The sequence below is a fragment of the Heterocephalus glaber genome, unplaced genomic scaffold (assembly GCF_053883595.1).
Source record: "Heterocephalus glaber isolate CG9 unplaced genomic scaffold, H.glaber_assembly_v1.0 deba00000331, whole genome shotgun sequence".
NCBI classification, from domain to species: Eukaryota; Metazoa; Chordata; class Mammalia; order Rodentia; family Bathyergidae; genus Heterocephalus; species Heterocephalus glaber.
The window spans coordinates 57619096-57641010 of NW_028258142.1; the positions used below are offsets into that span (position 1 = coordinate 57619096).

The window sequence follows — 21915 nt, forward strand, 5'->3', positions numbered from 1 at the left end:
AGCGCTAGGGTCACAGGCATGCACCACCATGCCCAGCAAACACCAAGATTTTAAGCAGTTCGCTGAAGAAGAAAATGTGGCCCAGCTATGGGTACAGCCTGCCTGGCCGGGCAGAGCTTGGTTTAGGGGCCTCCGCGGGAATTTGTGCAGGAGACGACCCAGCTGTCTCCTCTCCACTCTGCCCTAGGGGAGGTGAAAGAGGCTCGGTCCTCAGGAGGCAGAAGCGCATGGCACACACAGGATTCAGTAGCACTGAGCAGCTGCAGGGACACCAGTCTGTGTCACCCTTGTTTACAATGGGACTAAACGGAGAGCCAGCATAGAATGCTCTGTTAGCAGGAGCAGCACTGGGGCTTGGAGCTGCTGGGAAGCTTCATCCCCTAGGAGAGCGCTGACACTCCTCCTCCACCAAGGGAATGGAAGGGAACTCAACTCGATGGCAAAAACCCCAGCACCCACCAATCATCCTGTGGGAAATGGGCCAACAATCTGAACAGACATTTCTCAAAAGAAGATAGACCAATGGACTCTGTATGAAAACCTGTTCCGAATCACCAATCACCAGGAAAACGCTCATTAAAACCGCACTAAAATATTATCTCATCCCAGGAAGAACAGCTACTCTAAAAAAGACCAAGATAACCGATGCTGGTGAGGATAAAGAGATAGGAACCTTTTCTAATTTTTGTCTTTTTGAGACAGGGTCTCGCTATGTAGCCCAGGCTGGGCTTGAACTCATTGTGATCCTCCTGCCTCAGCCTTCTGAGTGCCACCATGTACCACCATACCTGGTAGAGACAGGAAACTTACACACAATTGGTGGGAGTGTAAATTAGCTCAGTCACTACAGAAAACAGCACGGAGGGCCGGGATGTAGCTCAGCAGTGCCGTGCCTCCCTGGCAAGTGCAAGGACCTGATTTCAATTCCCAGTACTGAAAACAAAAATTGCGATAAAGAAAGAAAACAGCACGGAGACTGCTCACAAAAGCCAAAAACAGATCTACAGTATGACCAGCAAGCTCATGACAGAGAATGTAGCCAAAGGAATAAGACGGGTGCACAGGAAGGATAGCTTCACTCTTGTGCTTGACACATACTCACAATACCAAGGCATGGACCCATCCCAGGCGTCCATCAGCGATGGAAGGATAAAGAACATGCGGGATGTAGATGCAGTGGAATAGTATTCAGCCATAAAAAATATAACATCATGCTATCCGCAGCAACATGAACCCAGAGGACATTTGATTGCGAGAAATGAGCCTAGGGCAAAAAGACAGACACCGCCTGGCCTCACGTGCAGAGGTGAAAGAGTCGATCACATAGAAGCACAAGTAGAATAGTGGTTACCAGAGGATGGGGGTGGGAGGAGGAGCGACAGAGAAAGGTTGGTTAGTGGGTATAAACGTACAGACCGCGAGAGACGTCCTAGGGTTTCTAGCACTGTAGGGCATTGCAGTTAATAGTTTGTTGTAGATTTCCAAAGAGCTACAAGAGAGATTATGAATGTTCTCAACGTGAAGAAATGTGACTGCGGGGACAGGACGCTAAGTGGCCTGACTTCATTGCTGCAGCTTTGTGCATGGAAATGTCACACTGGGCCCTGAGCAGACACCACTTTTCCTGCTCCGAGCCTGGGAGAGGTGGATCCTTGGGGCCAGAGGGCCCGAGGATCGCTCACTTCTTCGCTACCCAGGTGCCCTGGCTTTTCTTATGAGTGACTCATGGTAAAAATCAGACCTTTTGTCCCCAGCAGATGCTGCAGTGATAGGGGACACCAGGACACTTTGTGACTTGCCTGCCTGCGTGCTGAGAGCTGGGGACACTGCTTTGCTGTCTGCTGAATCCTCCCCAAGCACTCTCCTGGCTAGGGTGCAAGAGCTGCCCAAGGGTGAATCCCGGGATCTACCTGAAGCTAAGGAAAACAGGTATCATATACATATATATATATACACACACATATATATACTACATACATATATATATACTATATACATATATATATATATATATATATATTTATTTATTTATTTATTTATTTATTTTTTTTTTTAGACAGGATCTCACTATGTAGGCCAGGCTAGCCTTGAACTCACTATGTAGCCCAGGCTGGCCTCCAATTTCCTGCAATCCTCCTGCCTCAGCCTCTGGGGTGCTGGGAGTACAGGCGTGCGGCACCAGGCGTGGCTCTGTACAGCGATTTTTAGCTAAAACACCACTTCATTGAGAGTGGGTAGGCACTCCCCTCCTTCCCTCCTTTCCCACCATGTGGTAGCAAGCACACAGTGTGCAGGTCTCAGTGGAGATGGAGGGGAGCACAGGGCAAGGCGGGCCGGGAGACAGCGGCCCCTGCCGGCCGGGCCGCAACAGTCGGCCGGACGGACGAGGCCTGCGCTCGCAAACAGGACTCTGCTGCCCCTGGCGGAGCGGAGGTGGGCGCCTGCGAGACCCCGCCCGGACGGCTCCTCCTCGGCGCGCGTCCCGTCGGACCCGGCCGCCACAGTCAGCCTCCGCTCCGCTCGGCGTCCTTCCCGCCACGCAGGCTGTCACGGCAGGAACGCGGACCTTGGGTGTTTAAACAAGAAGACGGGAAGGCAGAGAAATGGTCGCCCCGCCCCGCCCCACAGGGGCCACCACGCTGTCAGTGCCCCCGGGACGCCCCCGGGACGCTCTAGCGCGGACAGCAGGCGCCCGGTTCCGGTTCTGCCAGGGCCGCTAGGCGTCCAGCAGCCCAGGGGGCGGGCAAGCTCGGCTGGAGTCTGGCCTTAGTTTCCTTTTATGCCTGTGATCTTCTGTCTCCGATAAAAGAAAAGATCTTAACTCCTTGCTTTCCGTTCCGAGGGAGAAACGAACGGCCAAATGTCCTCTGGGCGGGGCCCCGCCCGAGCCCTGCTGCCAGGCGCCCGCGCACCTAACCCGCGGTGGTGGCGCACCTAACCCGCGGTGGCGCACCTAACCCGCGGTGGCGGCAGCGCGCGCTGGGGACCGCCCTCCTCCGACCCCGGTGAAGTGTGCTGTCAATGAGAAACAGCAGGTTTTCTAAAATGTCTTTATTTTAAAAACCTATACGGTTTCAATTTGATAAAAATATTACCACCAGATATCTAATTATACAGCAACAGAATAAACAAAAAGTACAGTTAGAGGTTATCCAAAATAAATTTACAATTTTAACGTTGGAATACATATGCTTTTTTCAAATGAACAGATTTTTTTCTCAAACATCCAAGATACACTTCTTTTGAACCAGAACCTGACAACCTCTTGACAACCTCACAAATAAGTGCTTCTATTAATTTGAAAAATAAAACTACCCCAAGCCATTCAATAACTAATATGGTTTCTTAAAAAGGCAAATAAACCAATGCTTTAAAATCCTTATTACCTAAGCTGTGAAGAGGAGTAAGTTTTCTTTTCAAAAAATAAAAGCTGAATCTTCCTATTTGATTTACTTTTTATCAAGTATATTCTACTCAGACCATTTTCATAATACATCATAAGCCTGAAAGAATGTGGAGGTGTTAAAATACAAAAACTTCTTTGGTCCTTAGACAGAGGTCCCCGAGACATAAACCACCGCAGTGGGAGACACAGCTGGGGATGCTACTTCTCATACTGACCTGGACATGAATGTCCTTGTTTCTCAGAGATATTGTAATTTCCTTTCCAACAATAATAGATTTTTTGATGTACTGAGATTTGTTTTCAAATGCCTTAAAAATAAAAATTCATGTACATTACTACAAAGGATAGTTTTCAAAAGATCAGAGAAAAGCACCAGATGATATACCACAGGTTTTATTACTGGTAAACGTTTCCATCTGTTTTTTTTTTTTCCCATCTGTTTTTAAAAGCTTAGCTCTCGCTAAGCATTTTTAAACAAAAGCTAATAAGCAAGAATCATTTGCCATGCAGAAACTACATCCACCAATAAGACTTGACTTCAAATTAATCCAACCCTGAAATCTAAAAATATGGAAAACGTACAAAGCAAAACACTGAGTCACTTAAACCACCTTCTGACATTGAATATACTGCATTTAGAATGACACAAGCATACAGAACTTAAAAACAATTTTATAGATTTAGTCTCTTAAGACCAGCATTAAGAATGACAAGCAATTCATGATTTTCTTTAAAAAAATTTTTTTAAGTGAATCCCTTGAACAAAGGCTTTTGTGTTTACATTTGAGGGGAAGGCTATTTCCCAAGCTGACCCCCCGAAGCTGAGCAGCACCCTGTGTAAGCTGGCTCTACTCTTCCCAGAAACCATCGATGGCTCTGCACTGTGATAACAGAATCACTTTTTTGGTAACAGTATTATGGCCAGAAAAGTGATCAGTTTAAAAAACAAAACAAAACACAAACAAGGATCAAGTGCAAATCTAAAACTCTTCCTTTCAAGAATTACATAACCCAGCACAGTGCAGGGTCACTGTCACAGGGGCTAACAGTGTGACTCGCAGTGACACACGTGCACCAGAACCCACCTTCTAGGAAGCTTTCACGGCGCTGCCAAGCTGATAATTCTTTCAAGGCACTGAAGAATTATGTAGATGGAATTTCCAAAATACAACTAATAATTGCTTAAACTGTTAAAAAGCCCTGAGTCAGAACTTTCAATAGCTTCCTGAAATTATGTATCTCAGACAAAATGGCATGTCTATTTTATTAAAAATTACAAGGCCATTTTGATTTTGGAGGAAACAAATCATGTTTATGAAACAAAACTGAGGACCATACAGGAAAATTAAAAATTCAGAAATAGTACCTTCTTGGACATTTTGTACATGTCAATTATAACTTCTCGCTATGGATTCAGGCACCAAATGAACATGACAATTCACTTCTTTGTACCTACTGCTTTGATTTTTAATAAAACAACACTTTCAATTTTAACCTCAGGTTCTCAATTCCTCTTTAGTCACAAATAAGAATAAATGCTGGAAAAAGTAATACTCGGACAGAAGAGGAGGTAGAAAATGCCAATGTAGCAACTTACAATTTAATGTGTCAGCTCCACTGTCTACCTCCTATTTTTACAGTGTAGTCTGTCTCACCCACTACTAACCAGGTGTGAATCAGGACACTGAACTCAGCCTACAGGACTCCCCTCACTGGAGCAAAGCAATACACACATGAGACAACATGAGTTTCCTCAATTTAATATTTTAAAGAAGTACAACTCACTATTAATACTGCTATCATTATATATATGTTAAAGTTCCTAGGGGAGATATATATCATCAAGTAATATCAGTCAGCATTCCTATCATAATATTCAAGCAAGTGAAATGTTCATTTCTGAAACTTTGAGAAGCAGACTTAAAAGACAACTGACATTTTCAACAAGGCACACATCATCTGTAAAAATCTATTATCTTTCCAATTTAGGATAAATTCAAAGTTAACTTAATTCTGATATTTAATCCCCTAATCTTTTTTTTTTTGGTACCAGGGATCAAACTCGGGTCCTAATTCTGATATTTAAAATGTGTTTCTCTCCCTTGGCTTAAATTGAAATAAACTCTTCCAATTAACAGACATTTAAAGCCTATCCAGTTATTATTAATAACAATTGGAGCAAAGGGAGAGAAATGCTGTCCCACACCCATGTTTTAGGAACACGGTGTTTACCACGACTTGAGGTCTTGCAAACACAAACTAACTACTGAATAATTCAGGTATTTGATTTACAAATGGTTAAAACTCTATTCTACTGGAGGGGAAGGGGCAAGGGAATTATTTAATGGGTACAGTGTTTCAGTTTTCAAGATAAAGTTCTAGAGATCTGTTTCACAACAATGTGAATACACTTAACACTACTAAACTGTATACTCAGAAAGAGTTAAGATGGCAAACTATTCTTTTTTACCACACTACAAAAATGCAAAAACATCTATTCCAAAATTCAATTTTTACACAAATTATTACTATAAAACATTTTAGACACTTTGAGAAGTGCTTTTCCTTTTGGATTAAAAAAAAGCAAGCTGTAGTAAAGTCTATAATTTACAAAAGACTATCCATTAAACTATACTAAAGACAGACTGGTTAAAGTACACTTCTTATTATTCAATTAAATATACTCTCTCCAGTACTGCTCTAATGGAATCCACATGGCCCTCTTTTCTCCTCTTCACTTGTAACACTGACTTTTCTGTTTCCTACTTGTTGCAGCCTCAGTGTCCTGACCTGAGCCTGCCCCAGCCCTAATTCTCTTCATTCATAAACTTCATTCCGAGTCCAAAAAGCATCCAGAATTCAGAATAAACAAACAATAGCAAGTGGGCAACACATAACTAGGCAGCATAGTTCTGGTGTGTCAAACATGACCCAGCAAGCTTTGCCATCTGAACGGGACAAATCGTCAGCAGCATACACTTCAATACGCCAAAATGCTCTCACAAGTAAAGCCATCCGAAATACAAATTCAAGAAAGTTATTTCCAACATTATCTGTCAATTAATTTTATGCCTCAGTAGCTAGCTGGTTCATTTGCAATGCTTAATTAATCATAACTTGGCCAGCATAACTAAACACTGTCTAATATTCCTACACTCATACAAAATTATCTTCTCTGGAAAATCTTGCTCCCAACAAAATTAAATATGTATGTAAGTAAGAATGTTATAGTGTGTGAACAAACACAATTAGGATAGCACCATCAGTAAGCTGTGTGTTTTTGGAGTAACAACGCCAAGACTCAGAAAAATGAAAGGAGAGAAGGTGGTAGTGAGGAGCACAGGAGGCCGGGTATCAACGCCGACACTTTGGGGGCATCGAGAAGAAACGCTGTCAGTGTCTCTGGGTCCCCTCCTCCCTGTCCCAAGATGACCAAATACTCAACTGCCACAGCATGCATTTTGAGTGTGCTGAGGCTGATTTCTTCTTTTTCCTCCCAATTTGGGTACCAGCCCCTGAAGCCCAGTTAATACATTTTTTTTTTTTAGTACCAGGGATCGAACTCAGGACCTTGTGCTTTTGAGGCAGGCAGCGACACCACTGAGCTAAATCTCTGGCCCCAGTCAATACATTTTTTTGAATGCGTGCATGTCATTTTAAAAAACTCTAGGGTGCCTGCATCGCAAGCTCAAGGTCCTGAGTTCAATCCCTGGTACTGGGAAAAAAAAACTTCTAGGAAAGGTAAAGCTCTCTAGAGGCACAAGATAGAGCTTTACACAAGGGGAAACACCTAACCTGCAAAGCACTGCTGAGAGATGTGTAGAAAGAGCAAGTTTTTTCTTTCTTGCAAACTCAAAATAATTTTAGGTACTTAAAAACATGACTACAGAAAAATTCTCTATTCATAAAACAAATTTCAAAGTGATACAAATAGAGAAAATCCACAAGTACTTAGCACTAGAATTATAGTGACTTTATGACTTCTACAATTGAAGCTCTATTTTTACTATGGAGAATTAGTCTGGAAGATATTATTGCCTTTTGGGAATATGTTTTAGCACTGCAACTCAGAAGACAAAACAAAGGGACTGAAGTGAAACACAGCTGTGGCCCCCTTTCCCAGTGTGGGTGGGGGTGGCCTATGGCACACGGGGAGAAATCCTGACTCCCGCTGTCTTTAGAAATGTCTCCTTACATGACATTATCAATCAGACCTTCTTATAACTTCAAAATATACTTTAAAAATAGTCTCAGAAGCCTCCGAGATAACTGAAGAGTCAACAAAGTTTCACATTTGAAATGTGTGAAAATTCTACTATTCAGAGTGTAACAATTTCTCAGCTAAACATATATATGGAATTGCTGAGACTATAAAAGCAGCCCCCAAAGCTCACCACTGCTGTCACCAGCACTGGCAAAGGCAGTAGCAATTAAGTAGCCAGAAACAGTGCTATGGTTAGACACGATGTACTATATATATATTTTATTTATTTATTTTATTTATTTATTATTTTTTTGAGGGGGAGACAGGTCTTGATATGTAGTTCAGATTGGCCTTAACTCACTATGTAGCCTAGGCTGGCCTCGAACTCACAATGATCCTCCTGTCTCAGCCCCGCAAGTGGGATTACAGACATGTGCCACCATGCCTGGCAACACATTGTTAGTTATTAAAGCAGGAAAACTGAAATAAGAAAAGCTAGCCAGATTTAAAGGGGGGAAAAAAACTGTGAGAGATCCATTCTAGTTAGGAGCGACCTTATACATAATATGTAGTAGACAGTATTATAAACAGCTGCTTTTTTTTTTTTTTTAATATAATCCAGCAGCAAGAAACCCAAAAATTTCTAGTTAGGTATATATGTACCCTTGTCTCAAAAAGAGTCAGAGAAGAGAAAATGATCAGATGCTCTACAGTCAAAGGCTGCCCCTCCACTAGAAAAAAACAAATCTAAAGGTTAATCAGACACATTTCTATACGGCACTGGCACTCTTTCTAAGTACCTACCTACTATGAGGTCATTCACAGTATCTTAGATACTGTCGGCAGTTTAAATAACACCTTCCAGTAAGAGCTGCTATCTGAGAGCGCAGTAAGGCTCTGGACGCTATGCAGAGCAAGGGAGACTGCTACCTCCCTGCGACACCTGGCCCATCCCGAGGGGCAGAACCCGGTCGGGAGGCAGGGTCACCGCCCTCCTTAGCCCACTGGGGAGTTTTCGCCAGGAAAACCTAAGCATACTTTTCTCAGGTTTTTTTTTTAAAGGGTTGCTGAATCAAGCAGTGCATAAACTAATATAAGATGTGACTGTTAATGGTTAATAGGTATTATTTTATTATTTTTTTCCCCACTATGATTTTGATTTTCAGCTCCACTATGATTGCTTGGTTTTCCTTTTCACATCACTCTGTCATTTTGAAACAGGTAATTTGATTCAAGTTAGTTTTTCTTTAAAACCTAGGAAATAAGCTAACTACAAAGTCATTTTCTTAGTCTATGCTTGCATTACTCTAAGAATTCAAAAACATTTAGATAACTTCTTGTTTTCTTAAAAACCGAAACTTCCCTTCAATATTCCCTTCACCATGCATAATCTGTACCATAATTTCATCATTTAATGTGTGACACAGCAGTCTGACTGGCCCCTTTCATTCAATGCACAACTTTTCAGGGTACCTGTGTCACTTCACTATGTAAAATCGTAATAACTGATCATACAGAATTATGTCTTTTGAGGTCTAATGAATTTATAATCTGTAGGAGAAAATACAAAAAAAACACAAAAGGATCTCCTCAAAGGATTTCCCCCTTCGAAACCAAAAGAAAATTACATGTTTCAAATGTAAAAGAAAAATATACCCCTCCCTCCAAACAAATAAACACAAGATTTCTATTTCAAACACTTTTTGTAGAGATCTTTTGTTCTGGTACATTTACAATCTAATTACACTCTAGAAAAGAAACTATGACATTAGAAATTAATTCATTAGAACTTCCAACCTGCTTAGAAGCTAAGACTCATAACCATATCCTTTAGCTAACAAACAGTTTCTTAGTACAAAAGAATCCTCCGTTCGATGGCCTTGCGACAAATGGGACATTCACTCATGCGGTCTCCACAGAGCTGGCACGTGCCGTGGCCACAGAGGAAGATCATGTTCTTCAGGCGGTCCAGACACACGGGACACATCGTCTGTAATGGAGATGACAAAGTGGTAAATGCTGAGACATTCAACATTTTGAAAACGTAACACGTGACAACTGTTACATCACTGACTTTCTTCTGTTCTTTTAGTCAAATATTTTGTTGCTTTTTAAAAATAGTTTTTAAAAATTTTAAATAGTTAAAATGCCATTGCTATACAACAGAAATACTGTTTGTTCTTTCATGGTAGTATAAAAGGTACTACATAAAATAAACCCTATATAAAATGACATGAGCAGGAAGGAAATGGATGAAAATGGCACCCTCGCTTCCAGGCTCTCAGCCACTGCTGCATGAAGACTGCCCCAAGAATCAGGTGGACTGGGGTGGGCACAGCACAGCGACACAGCCAGCGCCTGCCAGGCACGTGGTAGACACCGTCCTGTCTTGGAACTGTACCACTGCCCCTTTATAAAAGAGCAAATTTGGGGCTCTGTGGGCTCTACATCCTCCACATGGCCTGCTGGAAGGTCACCTTGGGGTCTGCGGATCCAGCGCTCTTCTCTTGAGCACGGTGCCACCGTGCTCTGCTACCAGTGCCGATCCCCTGAGCTAAAAACAGGCTCATCAGTTACAGGTTAATAAGTGTAAATCTCATAAACGTGGAAAATTAGAAGTATGTTAGGTATACTTCTGTAAAAACACTCTAGGAAGTCGTATTTATTCATCAAACATACTTACATTTACAAAAACATATTTTACCTTAATACCTCACTCTGAATATCTTTCCCAAATAGTGAAATAAACAGGGATCCCTAGATTAATAAACCAGCCCTGAGGCCAACAGAATAATGTAGTTACCAGCTTTGACCACGGAAGAGATTGCTATAAAAAAAGAAACCAGATGAGCCGGGGATTTAGCTCAGTGGTTCCACCTCCTGCCTCTCAAGCACAAGGTCCCACATTCAATCCCCGGTACCAAAAAAAGAAACCAGAGTCATAAATTATCAGCCACATCCCCCAGGGCAAACTATCTTGTTTACCTGTCCTAAGTTTTGAGAAGCAAAGCTATAGAAAGTCACATCTTTTGTTACTTGAACATGGCCTTAATATCAAGTAAAATTAAGTTCTGTTGTCAGAGAGACAAAGAAGTAATGGAGAGATCCAAGATTTAAGTGAAAAGAGGCATTCAGATGTTTTCTCTGGTTCTGAGAACGCTGAAGGGCTCTCTGCAAGAAATCCCACCCTTCCTCAGAGATGACCTTTATTTCAACCGTTTAATGATGACGTGATTTTTAATTTTATTGGTGTATGCTAATATTAGATCATAATGAGGTTTATTTGGGGAATTGGTACACACATTTAATGTATCTTACCCAATTTCAAACCAGTATACACCCTCAGTGATGTGGATTTTTACGAGAGAATAAATTTTGGGATGCTAAAAACTTAGGCTAGAAGCAGAGCTGAATTATTCTTTCAGGACCCATAATAGGGCTCAGTAAGTCTCATTATTCATTGTAACAACAACTTAAAGAGCTAAGGAGGCAACTCCTTGCCTATCATGGGTCAAGCACTGGATTCCATTCCCAGTGGCTCCCCCCACAATTAAATTCACAATTAGAAGATAAAACACTTTTCCCAGATATGTTAAAAAATTAGCTTCATCTTTCAGTAAGCGTTCACATGGAAAAGGAACAAAGACTTTAAAAACCATTTCACTTTATATCAGATATACCAAATATGCTCCCATCTACTTAAGAACCTTTAGGGGGCAGTGATGTAGCTCAGTAGCACTGTGCCTGTCTGTAAGTGCAAGGTCCTTAGTTCAATTCCCAGTACCAAAAAAAAAAAAAAAAAAGACAAAAGGATCGGTCAGGCATGGTGGTGCATGCCTGTAATCCCAGCACTGGGGAGGCAGAGGTAGGAGGATCCCCTCGAGTTCAAGGCCAGCCTGGGCTACATATGAGTTCAGGGCCAGCATGAACTACAAAGCAAGACCCTGTCTTAAAAAAGAATCATTAAATCCTTATTTATTTTTACTTATTTATTATATAATAAGTATTGTTACATGCTGGATTTCAAAAGAAAAACTGGCCCCATTATAAAGCTTTCATCTTTTCAGGCAGGTGTTTAAATGCTAGTAAATAAATATATTCAATTCTAAAGTAGGTACTATCTGCTAGCTATGTCTGTTACTCTCTTATAAACGCAGACAGCACACTCAGGAGCGAGGACGCTGACAGTGCAGGATATCACTGATGCACTGCCAAGCCACAGTGGGAGCCCTTGCTGCTCCAGCCTCAGAGCCAGATCAGGTCACTGGTCTCGGCACACGATGGCTCAGAAAACACCTGCTTTCTTACTCACCATGTAGCTACAAGTTTCCACCAGTTTCTTTATCTCATTGTTGCTTTAGTATTGAACAGACAGAAAAGAGTGCTTTTGTTATATATTTGAGAATATAACCAGCACCCAGTTTAAAGTATGGAATGCTGACCTCATCTTTGAAGTCCCTCCAAAAACCCTCCCCAATCCCTTCTGTCCACTTCTCACGAATAACCACCATTCTCAATTTTGCATTTATCTTGCCCTTGCTTTTTACACCCACACACACCTTTTCCTTCCTACCAAAGCATCACATGTGCAGAAGCATACACAAGCCATGGAAATTTAGAAATGGACCAAATTCATGTAAGCAGCTCCAGAAACTTGCCCTGTGCCCCCTTTCCCAGCCTTCCCCAGCCTGAAAACCCCACTGCCTTTGGGTTGTAACTACCATCTGTGTGATTTCCCCTCAAGTTTATATTCCCAAATAATACCATTAGCTTTATCAGACAATAACCAACTGTTTGCCAATTTTTTACTAACTTGTATTCCCACTAGGAGCATCAGAGGTGCAGTTGCTATGCAGTCTGCATTACACTCGACACCAACAGCCCTAAGGCTCCTATGATTTGCACTTTCATCTCCCAGTCACTAACGTGGCTGAGTATTTTTTCATGTTTGCTGATCCTTTGTGCTTCCTATTTTGGAAAATAGCTGATTAAATCTCCTAGTCATATTTTTTCTTTTTTGGTACCAGGGATCCAAACTCAGGACCTTGCACTTAGGAAGCAGGCGCAAGCCACGGGGCTAAATCCCTGGCTCCTAGTTATAGTATAACTCTTTGCAGATATTCAAATACTACAAATGACACACTACTATAAACTATGTTTACTAGAGAAAATACTACTAGTTTCAGAGAAAAAGACTATCATTCTGGGAATCACTGTTTAACAAAATCATTACCTGTTCCTTAATGTCCTGTAACTGCTGCTGTAACTTCTGCACATCTGCGTTGACATTGGTATTATCCTTGTCCTTTTGTAACACTGGAATATTCCCACTTGCTAAAATATAGATACAGTTTTTTTAAGTTATTACTGTTTTGACAATCCCTTTGTTTCTAAAATTATTACTATTCTGTTTATTAAAAGACTATATCAGGACAATAGATACAGTAGTGACACTCACGTTACATTCCTTGATTATAATCTTCCAAATACACAGGTTTGCACATTAACTTCTAGTTACATTTAACGCAGCCAGACAACAATCCACACAGACACAGGTTTCCAAAGCTCTGCTTGCTGCCTCTGGCAAGATCACAAACCCATTGTGTTTTCTCTGCTCCTGGACCACAGGAACTCGAGATGGTGGGCAGCACAGAGTTCTGGCAGTGCTAATTAATCTCTCAGGCAATTTTTATGAAGATATGCAACACTTAGAATTTTCCCCTCTTGTTACTTCTCTGAGATTTGAAGCTCAAGAAAGATTGTGATTAGCAGTCTGTAAAACTGGAGGGCAACCTTTGATTTCATATTCTTGGTCTTTAATTTCAATTAATTTTTCCTGGGATTTTTCTGCTCTCTTGGTGAAAAGAGAGCAGAAACGGTAGAAACAGGTACAATAATGTCCCTCATTTATTCATGAAGCATGTTTAAAGAACAAAGAAATCAAAGAAACCATTTAGCCAGTTATCTACTATAAAGACAATTATTCTTTAAGGTGTGCTGTTGAAAAAGGCAAGGTTAGGGTCAGGGGTATAGCTCCGTGGGAGAGCGCTCACCTAGCAGAAGCAAGGACCGAGGTTCAATCCCTAGCTCTGCAAAAAAATACAACTAAAGTAAAGACCATGGTGAAGGTAAACATATTACTGTTCATGCCTCCACTTGTTCACTATGTTACAATCCAACTTGCCTACAGTTACTCTGTCCCAAATAATTACTGTTCCATAAAATATAAAAAGGAGCCAGGTTATTACTTTGGTAAACTGCAAAAATAATTTGTAAGATGATGTCCCTCCTCAAGCTATACTAAATCGGGCTGGGGTGAAGCTCAGTGGTGTAGTATGCATGAGGCCCCTGGATTTGATCCACAGTACCACATGGACGGACACACACACACACACACACACACACACACGGAGCACATGCATACACATGCACATACACACAAAAGATGTCAGGTGTGGTGATACATGCCTGTAAACCAGCTACTTGGGAGACTGAGGCAAGCAGAATCACAGGTTAGAGTCTAGCCTAGGCAACTTACCGAGATCTTGTCTCAAAAACCAGAAAAAGGGCTGAGGAAATAACTCAGTAGTGAGGCATTTCCAAGGAGGGGAGGCAATACACTAAATTTCATCTTAAGAGAACATTCTTTTTTTTTTTTGAGAGCAAACATTCTTTAGGTAAGAACATAATATTCTTGCCAAGCATGGTGGTGCACGCCTGCAATCCCAGCTACTCAGAAGGTTACAGCAAGAGGATCACAAACTGGAGGCCAGAGTGGGCAACCCAGGGAGACTTTGTCTCAAAATAAGTTTTTTGTAAAAGAGCTGGGGATGTAGCTCAGCAATAGAGCATTTGCTTAGCATGTGTCCCCAGGTCAATCCCCAGAACCAAAACAAAGAATAAACAACAGCCCCACAGTATTTTCAAAGTTCTGCAAGCGTAACACAAACTAGAAAAATATACTTTCAGGTTCTTATACTGTGACAAAAGTGCCAGAAAACCACAATTATTTCTGTCAACCCAACTCCACACATCATGTTTCTTTACACAGCAACAGTACAGTACTGTAAATGAAGTTGTTTTCATGCAAGTATCAACACGAAGACAAAATAAGAAAGCGCTGGAGAAGCAGCGGCTCACAGAGCTCATCGCTGGCGTCCTCGGCGCTCTTCCCACCGCAGCACAGCACGAAGGGCACCCTCCGCTCCACCACCGCCCGGCACTGCACACACTTCTTCATCAGGCTGGCACAGTCTGAAAAGCGGCAGAGATTTCTCAGATGCAAGAACTTGAATCAAAGTGTTGCATTTTTCTGTGTTTCTACAGCTCAACCTTCACGCCGAAGTAAACATTAAACAAGCTACACCAGTACCCAATTCCACCAGGCTGAAGTCCTGCCAACCTAAGAATGAGCATTCTCCAATGAAAAGATGACGTTTTCTAATACACTTGAACGTTCCTTTTCCTTCTATCAAAGGGGTGCAATATAACAAGAAAAGTGCTTGGCAACAATTTTTAATGTAGCAGTTCAGGAAAGCATCAACATTTTTTTCATGATACACTATCTTTCTAATAACTACTCTGAAAAGGGTAGAAGCTGTATTTCAGTAGAAGCTTTCTCACCGCCCCCAACTAACTAGGTGAAGCTCTAACTTGTAAATTGTTAATATTACCTTACATATAAAGTTGATTATAAAATAACAGTCAATACTTATTTTTTTTGGTACCAAGGATCGAACTCAGAACCTTGCACTTGTGAGGCAGGCAGCGGAACCACTGAGCTAAATCCCCAGCCCAACAGTCAATACATTCTTTGGCATTAGCATTTAATATGAAAATACACTCCGTATCTTAGCCTATACCAAGAGTCTTTCCCTTTGTTGTTCATTTTAATATGAGGAAAAGTACTGAGAACATGGCAGGCTACCACAGACAACCTTAACAAAGCTCCAAAACACTGATGTGGACAGGCTGGGCCATGCCAACAGCTCCACTGGGGTGAGAATCATTTCCAAAGGGGGACACCAAAGCCAAAACATAACAGGCTGAGATGCTTGGTTATGCAAGATGCTAAGATGCAGTAGAAGTTAATGATAATAGAAATCTATTTGGAATTTGTCTTCAATTTGGGGGCACAGTTTTCTCTTAAATTGAGGATTGTCTCAACACATAATATATAACCACAATTATTTAAAATTCCTGAGACTGTTTTAAGTTCAGGTATTTATTGTTTCTACAAGAGCTTTCCTCAGCCCTTTCAGAAAGGCTATAACCCTTCAACCCTTCCTTCCCTTGCCCTGCCAAGGCACATTATACTCTTCAAGGCTCCAACACTCTTAACATTACTATGATGTGGGTACAGGACTAATACTTTGGTGTACTTTTTGGGAAAGAGATATTTTCAACCTCAACTTCATCTTCTCAAGTAAGTGTTTAAGAACATGTTTATAGGGCTGGGGATTTAGCTCAGTGGTTCCGCCGCCTGCCTCACAAGCTCAAGGACCTGAGTTCGATCCCCAGTACCGGGAAAAAAAAAAAAAAAAAAAAAAAAAGAACATGTTTATAAAATGTAGAAAATCATTTGCTTCTTAGGACTGTTCTGAAAATAAATGAGGAAATATATTAAAAGAGATTAAAATGTTTAGTACAGAGTTAAAGCTCAATAAAAGTCATTGCTCATTGCATTTTAAATCAAAAACTAAAAATTTTGGAGGCTCTTGAGGAAAATATACATTAAAGCTCAAGAATCTGTGTTATCAATGAATAATGACAATCATCTTTCAAGACTCGTGAGAGTATCACTTTAGTCTATGGCAGTGGTGGTGAACCAATGGCACGCGTGCCACAGCAGGCTGTTTATATCATTGAAAGCTCTAGAAGGTTCGCCATCACTGATCTATGGTATGGATCAGCAAATCTGACCTTTGGCTGCTTTTGTAAATAAAGTTTTAAAAGAACATAGTTATATCCATTTATTCACATATTTTCCTTTCTTGTTTCTGCATTACAACGTCAGAGTTGAGTACAAGAGTTGAGTGGTTACTAAAGAAGCCAAGTGGCCTACAAACCTGAAATATTTACTACCTGACCCTCTACAGAAAAAGTCTGCCAACCTCTAGTCTACAAAAACTTAATCAGAGCTGCTTTTACTTAAGATAGAACTCTTTTTCTTCATGCCCCTTTGACATTACACTAGTCTTTGGTAAACAGAAACAGTTACTTGAAGTCGACTGTCACAGTCAAAACCCTTGACTCCAGCCGGGGATTTAGCTCAGTGGTTCCGCCACCTGCCTCACAAGTGCAAGGAGTTCGATCCCCAGTATCAAAAAAACCAAAAACAACCCTTGACTCTTTCTTTATTTAATCTTCTATCAGAATGGAGGGAAAAACAAAACAAAACATCAGGGCTTAAGAAAATCTATGCCAATGAGATTACACTATCACCCTGTCTGTATATTATTCTAGTTAAGTGGCTGAACTATTTTATAACATGAAATACTATATTTATCCTGGATCATTTATGTAAGGTGTAAGTTGTTAAACTTGTTTAAAATCTTTCATTGATTTAAACTTTAAAAAGCAAAAGGGAAGGGGAGGATATCAAACAATGTGAGAAAGTGAAAAGGACAAAGGGGATGTAAAAGGCAAAGGGTTCCAAGAGAATCTAGTTAAAAAATTTTTTTTAAACATTTCTTGAAATTCAATATTGTCCTCACAAAGGAAAGATTTTATAAATCCTCTTGATATACAGTTACTGGAAAGCCAGATATCACAGCTCCAAATGGTGCTGGGAGTTGTGTGGGAATGGGACAAGTACACAGGATAAGCAATATTCAGATGAAAACCAAGGAAGATGCACCACTTGAACATGCAGAAAGGGCTGTACTACACGTTTCCATACTCCTTTTTTGGAAATACATTTCTACTGTCTGTGAAGAGATCACTTTGTGCCAATAATACAACTGAAATGAAAATCCAAGAGCATAGCACATTCAGTCTTCTCTAGTGCCCAGGAGCAGCAAAGGAAGGACCTGGCACTGTCAGGGAGATAGAGAGGAAGGCCTTTCAACATTATCTGTGGGTTACCCAAAAGACAAAAGAAACAAAAACCTTCAACTATGTGACTTTTGTTTCACTTTATATTTCTATAATCACATGGGGAGCTTCATAAAGACAACTTACTCTCGCAAGCACACATGTGTCCACAGGGTTGAAAAAGAACAGCTGCTTTCTTGTCAGAGCACACCACACATTCTTCGATCTATGGCGATGAGAGGAAAGCACAGTGAGTACCCACAGTAAGCCAAGCTTCTTCCACAGCTCCTTCCTCGTCCTAATCCGTTTCCTCACAGCACAGCGAGCCTCTATGCTCATGGTTGCACCTTTCCACATCTTTGTGTGCCCCAGCTTAGCAAGACTATGCTGCATTAGTCTCCCTACCAGTCCTAAAGAATGGTACAGAAATCTCCATTCCCTCTGAGATCAGCGAGGCGGGGCTCCACTTCAATTCTCCTTTCCCTTTTTTTAAATGACTTTGGAAAGGGAACTAAAAGGATAATGAGCAAAGAAACATACAAATGGCAAAGAGAAGGTGGATTTGCAACATTAATAAAAACCTAGCCAGATGAGTCAGCTTACTAAAGTCCAAGAGGGATTTTTCTGTTACCTCCAGCTGAGGAACTTGCCTGATAAAAGCACCCCTTTCCCAGAACATGGTCGACCCCATGCTGGCTGGGGCCCAACACTATGGCTTCTCCTTTCTCTCTGATCTCTGATGCCCCAAGTCTTCCACAGCCTAACCACAATTTCCTGCCCTTTTCCACTTCACTAGTTTTTTTTCACTGAGTTTTGCATGTGTAGCTAGGAACAACCTTGGCTCTAGTCTCCTTTTCACCCTGCCCCACACCTTTGCCCCTGGGTTCATGTCTGTCTTTCGCTTATGCTCCTTCCTAGCACAGTCACCTGCAATCACATCACTCTCTTTTGTTTTGTTTTTTGTTTTTTTGAGAATGTACTTCAGGCTGGCCTTGAACTAACTATGTAGACCAGGCTTGCAGTGATCCTCCTGAGTGCTGGGATTACAGGTGGGTAGCGCCATGTAATATTACTCCCCAAACAATGGCTACCTCTCACCTATAACGTCACCTACAGAACCAGGCACCACATCCTCTCCTGCTCGAGGGTTCTCCCAAGTTACATGCCTGCATCTACACAGGATTCAGTGATGACAGCAGAATGCATAACCACACAGGTCAGGACCCTGACATTCCTGGATTCTAACTCTACCTCCAGCACGAACAAATTACTTAACACTGTTTTTAGAATTTAAAATAATACAGCAAACTGATCTAACAATTCACCCATACTCCTATTAAAAAGAAAAACCATTGTTACCACAACTCTTCCAACTTCTGGATTATTTCCTGGGGTTACACTCCCAGGAGTGGATCAGTAATCAAACAAAGCATGCTGTTGTGAAATGGTTTGTATACACTAAGGATGACCTTCCAGCCTCTAGCTGTGTTTAGAAAATGGTCATTTCCCACTTTCCTCATTAGCATTTTTAAAAAACTTGTTTTGGCTAATTAAACAAAAACACTTCTTGTTCATTTGTAGTTTATTTGTATTGCTCTAATTACTAAAGCATTCAACCTGACTTATACTCCCTCCAAGTACTAGTTTTGGGGTTTTTTTTCCTTTGGTTTTTTGAGACAGAACTTGTAATCCAGGCTATCCTTGAATTTGTGATCCTCCTGCCTCAGTCTCCAGAGTGCTGAAATTACAGGGGTGTGTGTTAACAGTTCTGGCTTAAATGCTAATCTTACAGTTTATTTTTCTTCAGTGAGGATGTTCATTATCTTTTAACCACTTGGGGTCACTATTTCTTTATAACCAAAGGCTTTGCAATCAACAGAGCAAATTTGTTGGGTGGCCATGTAAGTTTTTGCATTTTACAGGTTTGGAAATTTCATACAATACAAAGTAAAATTAAAATATATCTAAAGGTTATAGAGGGCTCTGAAAGAAAACAGTAGACAACTTGTATAAAGACAACTTGTATAGTAGACAACTTGCATAAAGACGTATAAAGAAAGAAACAGAGGTAAAAAGTTTTCTGAGTGTTCAAAACAGTATTGCTAAATTCAGGTAATAATGAACTTGGAAAAATAAGTGCTCTAGTAAGACTGTAAACTAGTAGTGAAGTTATGAAATTCTGGACTGATTGCTTGATAAATATATAATTACATATTCCTATATTTTAAAACCATTACATGGAACAACAAAATTAAACAAATGATACATATAATCTTAATTTATAATTATAGCCTCAAAGAACTTCATAAAATACTACATAAAAATATATTTATTACCTTTGTCCTAGACTGAACTTGTTCTTTACAGATGAGGCATTTCTTGACTCGTGGCGAACATAAGGAACAGGTTGCAATGTGTCCACATGGGCCAAAGAGTGTATCTCTTTTCATATCTGAGCACACCATACACTCTTCTAGGGTTTCAGAATCATTGCTAATCATAGAAGGACTCCGAGAACCCACCTGACCACTAAGGAGAAAAAATACCTCAAATCAAGTTCACCAAAACACTTCTATAACAAATTCATTAATCAAAATGTTTTAAAAATCATCTAGAGCATTAGTATACATAAAAACAACTCTGGTTATTTTTAAAATTAAGTGTTACCATCTTTATATGAAACCCTGTAAATTATATTTTTTCATTCATTTATGTGTCTCTGTATTGTTACATCTAGTTCCATTCAAACTTCAAACTCAATCATCCTCACTCAGTGGAAAAGGGTGAATCTTCTAACAAAGAAGTGAAAAACACCAGTAAAAAAATAATTTAATGTAAACAAAATTTAACTCCGGAACTGTTCATTTTTTAAAGAGTAGGAAAGGTTTACTGAGAATAGGAACAGCTCCTGAGAGACAGGAGGGCCCTCGAGTGGGTTGCTGCTTTTTATCTGCAGACTTGTTCTGTCTACACAGGACACACGTTTTGTGTGTATGGTCCTCAAGCAGCATCTCCCTCCCCCACATCTGGCATATCTACATCAAACATCTATACTGAATATATCGACACAGAAGGGATAGGAATAAAACAAAAATCCTAACTAGCAACCACATTGTACTAACCAAAGACAAAGCCCAACAGACGGGGGCACTTTGGAAAATGTCTGGACATGTCATTGAATATATCCTTAAGGAACATGTGTTACAGAAAGATAAAATGCATACATAAATATAGGAATACAATGCACAGAACTATGTATATATAAATATAAACGGCTAATTACAGCTGAAAAACAGAAACCGGTTTTTTTTTTGGTTTTTTTTGAGACAGGGTCTTGCTCTGTAGTTCAGGCTATCATTGAGCTCACTATGTAGCCCAGGCTGGCCTCAAACTCCCGGCAATCCTCTGCCTCAGCCTCCCAAGAGCTGGGATTATAGCCATGTGCCACCACACCTGGCTTAGGAACACTCTTGTTTCTACCACAAGCATCAGAAACTCATGCATTCACACAAACACAGAGGTCCCATCTTAAACTCCACTGCTGCCATTGCAGTAATTATTGCAGTGCAGTACCTTGAATCTATTCTTTCTGCAACAGGACTTTTTGCTCCTACAGACAGATTTAAAGAAGTGTATATACCTTAGACATTACTCTCTCTGTAACACAGCTGTGTGGATTCCAAAGAGCCACCAGTTCATCACTACACATGTTACAAAGGGGTGAGAGAACACATATGTTGAAGTCCAGCTACTGACACATTCTGTGTAAGAAACTGGTATAAAAGACAATAATAGTTGCACAGTGCTGTGCAGATAAAAAAGTAGACATGCGTACCTTTTTGTATGTCTATAACATCTCATTATAAGAAAATTATTTATGTCATAAATAATAAAATCACTGACATTTTACTTTCAGGAAAAAGAGAAATGGGAATGATCATGTTTAGAAAAAACTCCACACTGAACAGATTCACTCATTCTTTCAATCCTTTACTAATACTTCTTGAGTGGCTGCCAGGCTCTATGTGAGATGCTAGAACTGTTAGTTTGTGTAAGACACACCCCGTTCACAGGCATTCAAACATGTAACATTCATCACAGTAACTGTACTAGTGGAACTTTCCTTACATTAAAGTCCTCCTAGCACAGGATCCCTAGAAGATGAGACAAGGCTAGAAGCTTCGGGGACTCACTCTGCATAAGGAAGAGTATTTAAAGATGAGGGCTAGGGCCGGGGATTTCGTGGTTTTGCCGCCTGCTGCGCAAGCGC

At 40.7% G+C, this 21915-nt stretch overlaps 1 protein-coding gene across 2 annotated transcripts in view; it reads right to left on the minus strand.

Moving 5' to 3' along the window:
- Positions 1-3783: 3783 nt before the first annotated feature.
- The window catches only part of Mib1 (MIB E3 ubiquitin protein ligase 1), a 115020-nt gene continuing 96888 nt past the window's right edge, over positions 3784-21915 (minus strand). For both annotated transcript variants that reach the window (XM_004853166.3, XM_021265168.2), the window contains 5 exons: positions 19982-20174; positions 17793-17871; positions 14751-14864; positions 12844-12944; positions 3784-9600 (listed from right to left, as the gene is read on the minus strand). In XM_004853166.3, the coding sequence (XP_004853223.1) occupies positions 9460-9600; positions 12844-12944; positions 14751-14864; positions 17793-17871; positions 19982-20174 (628 nt within the window). In that variant the 3' untranslated portion in view covers positions 3784-9459. The remainder of the gene's footprint in view (positions 9601-12843; positions 12945-14750; positions 14865-17792; positions 17872-19981; positions 20175-21915) is intronic.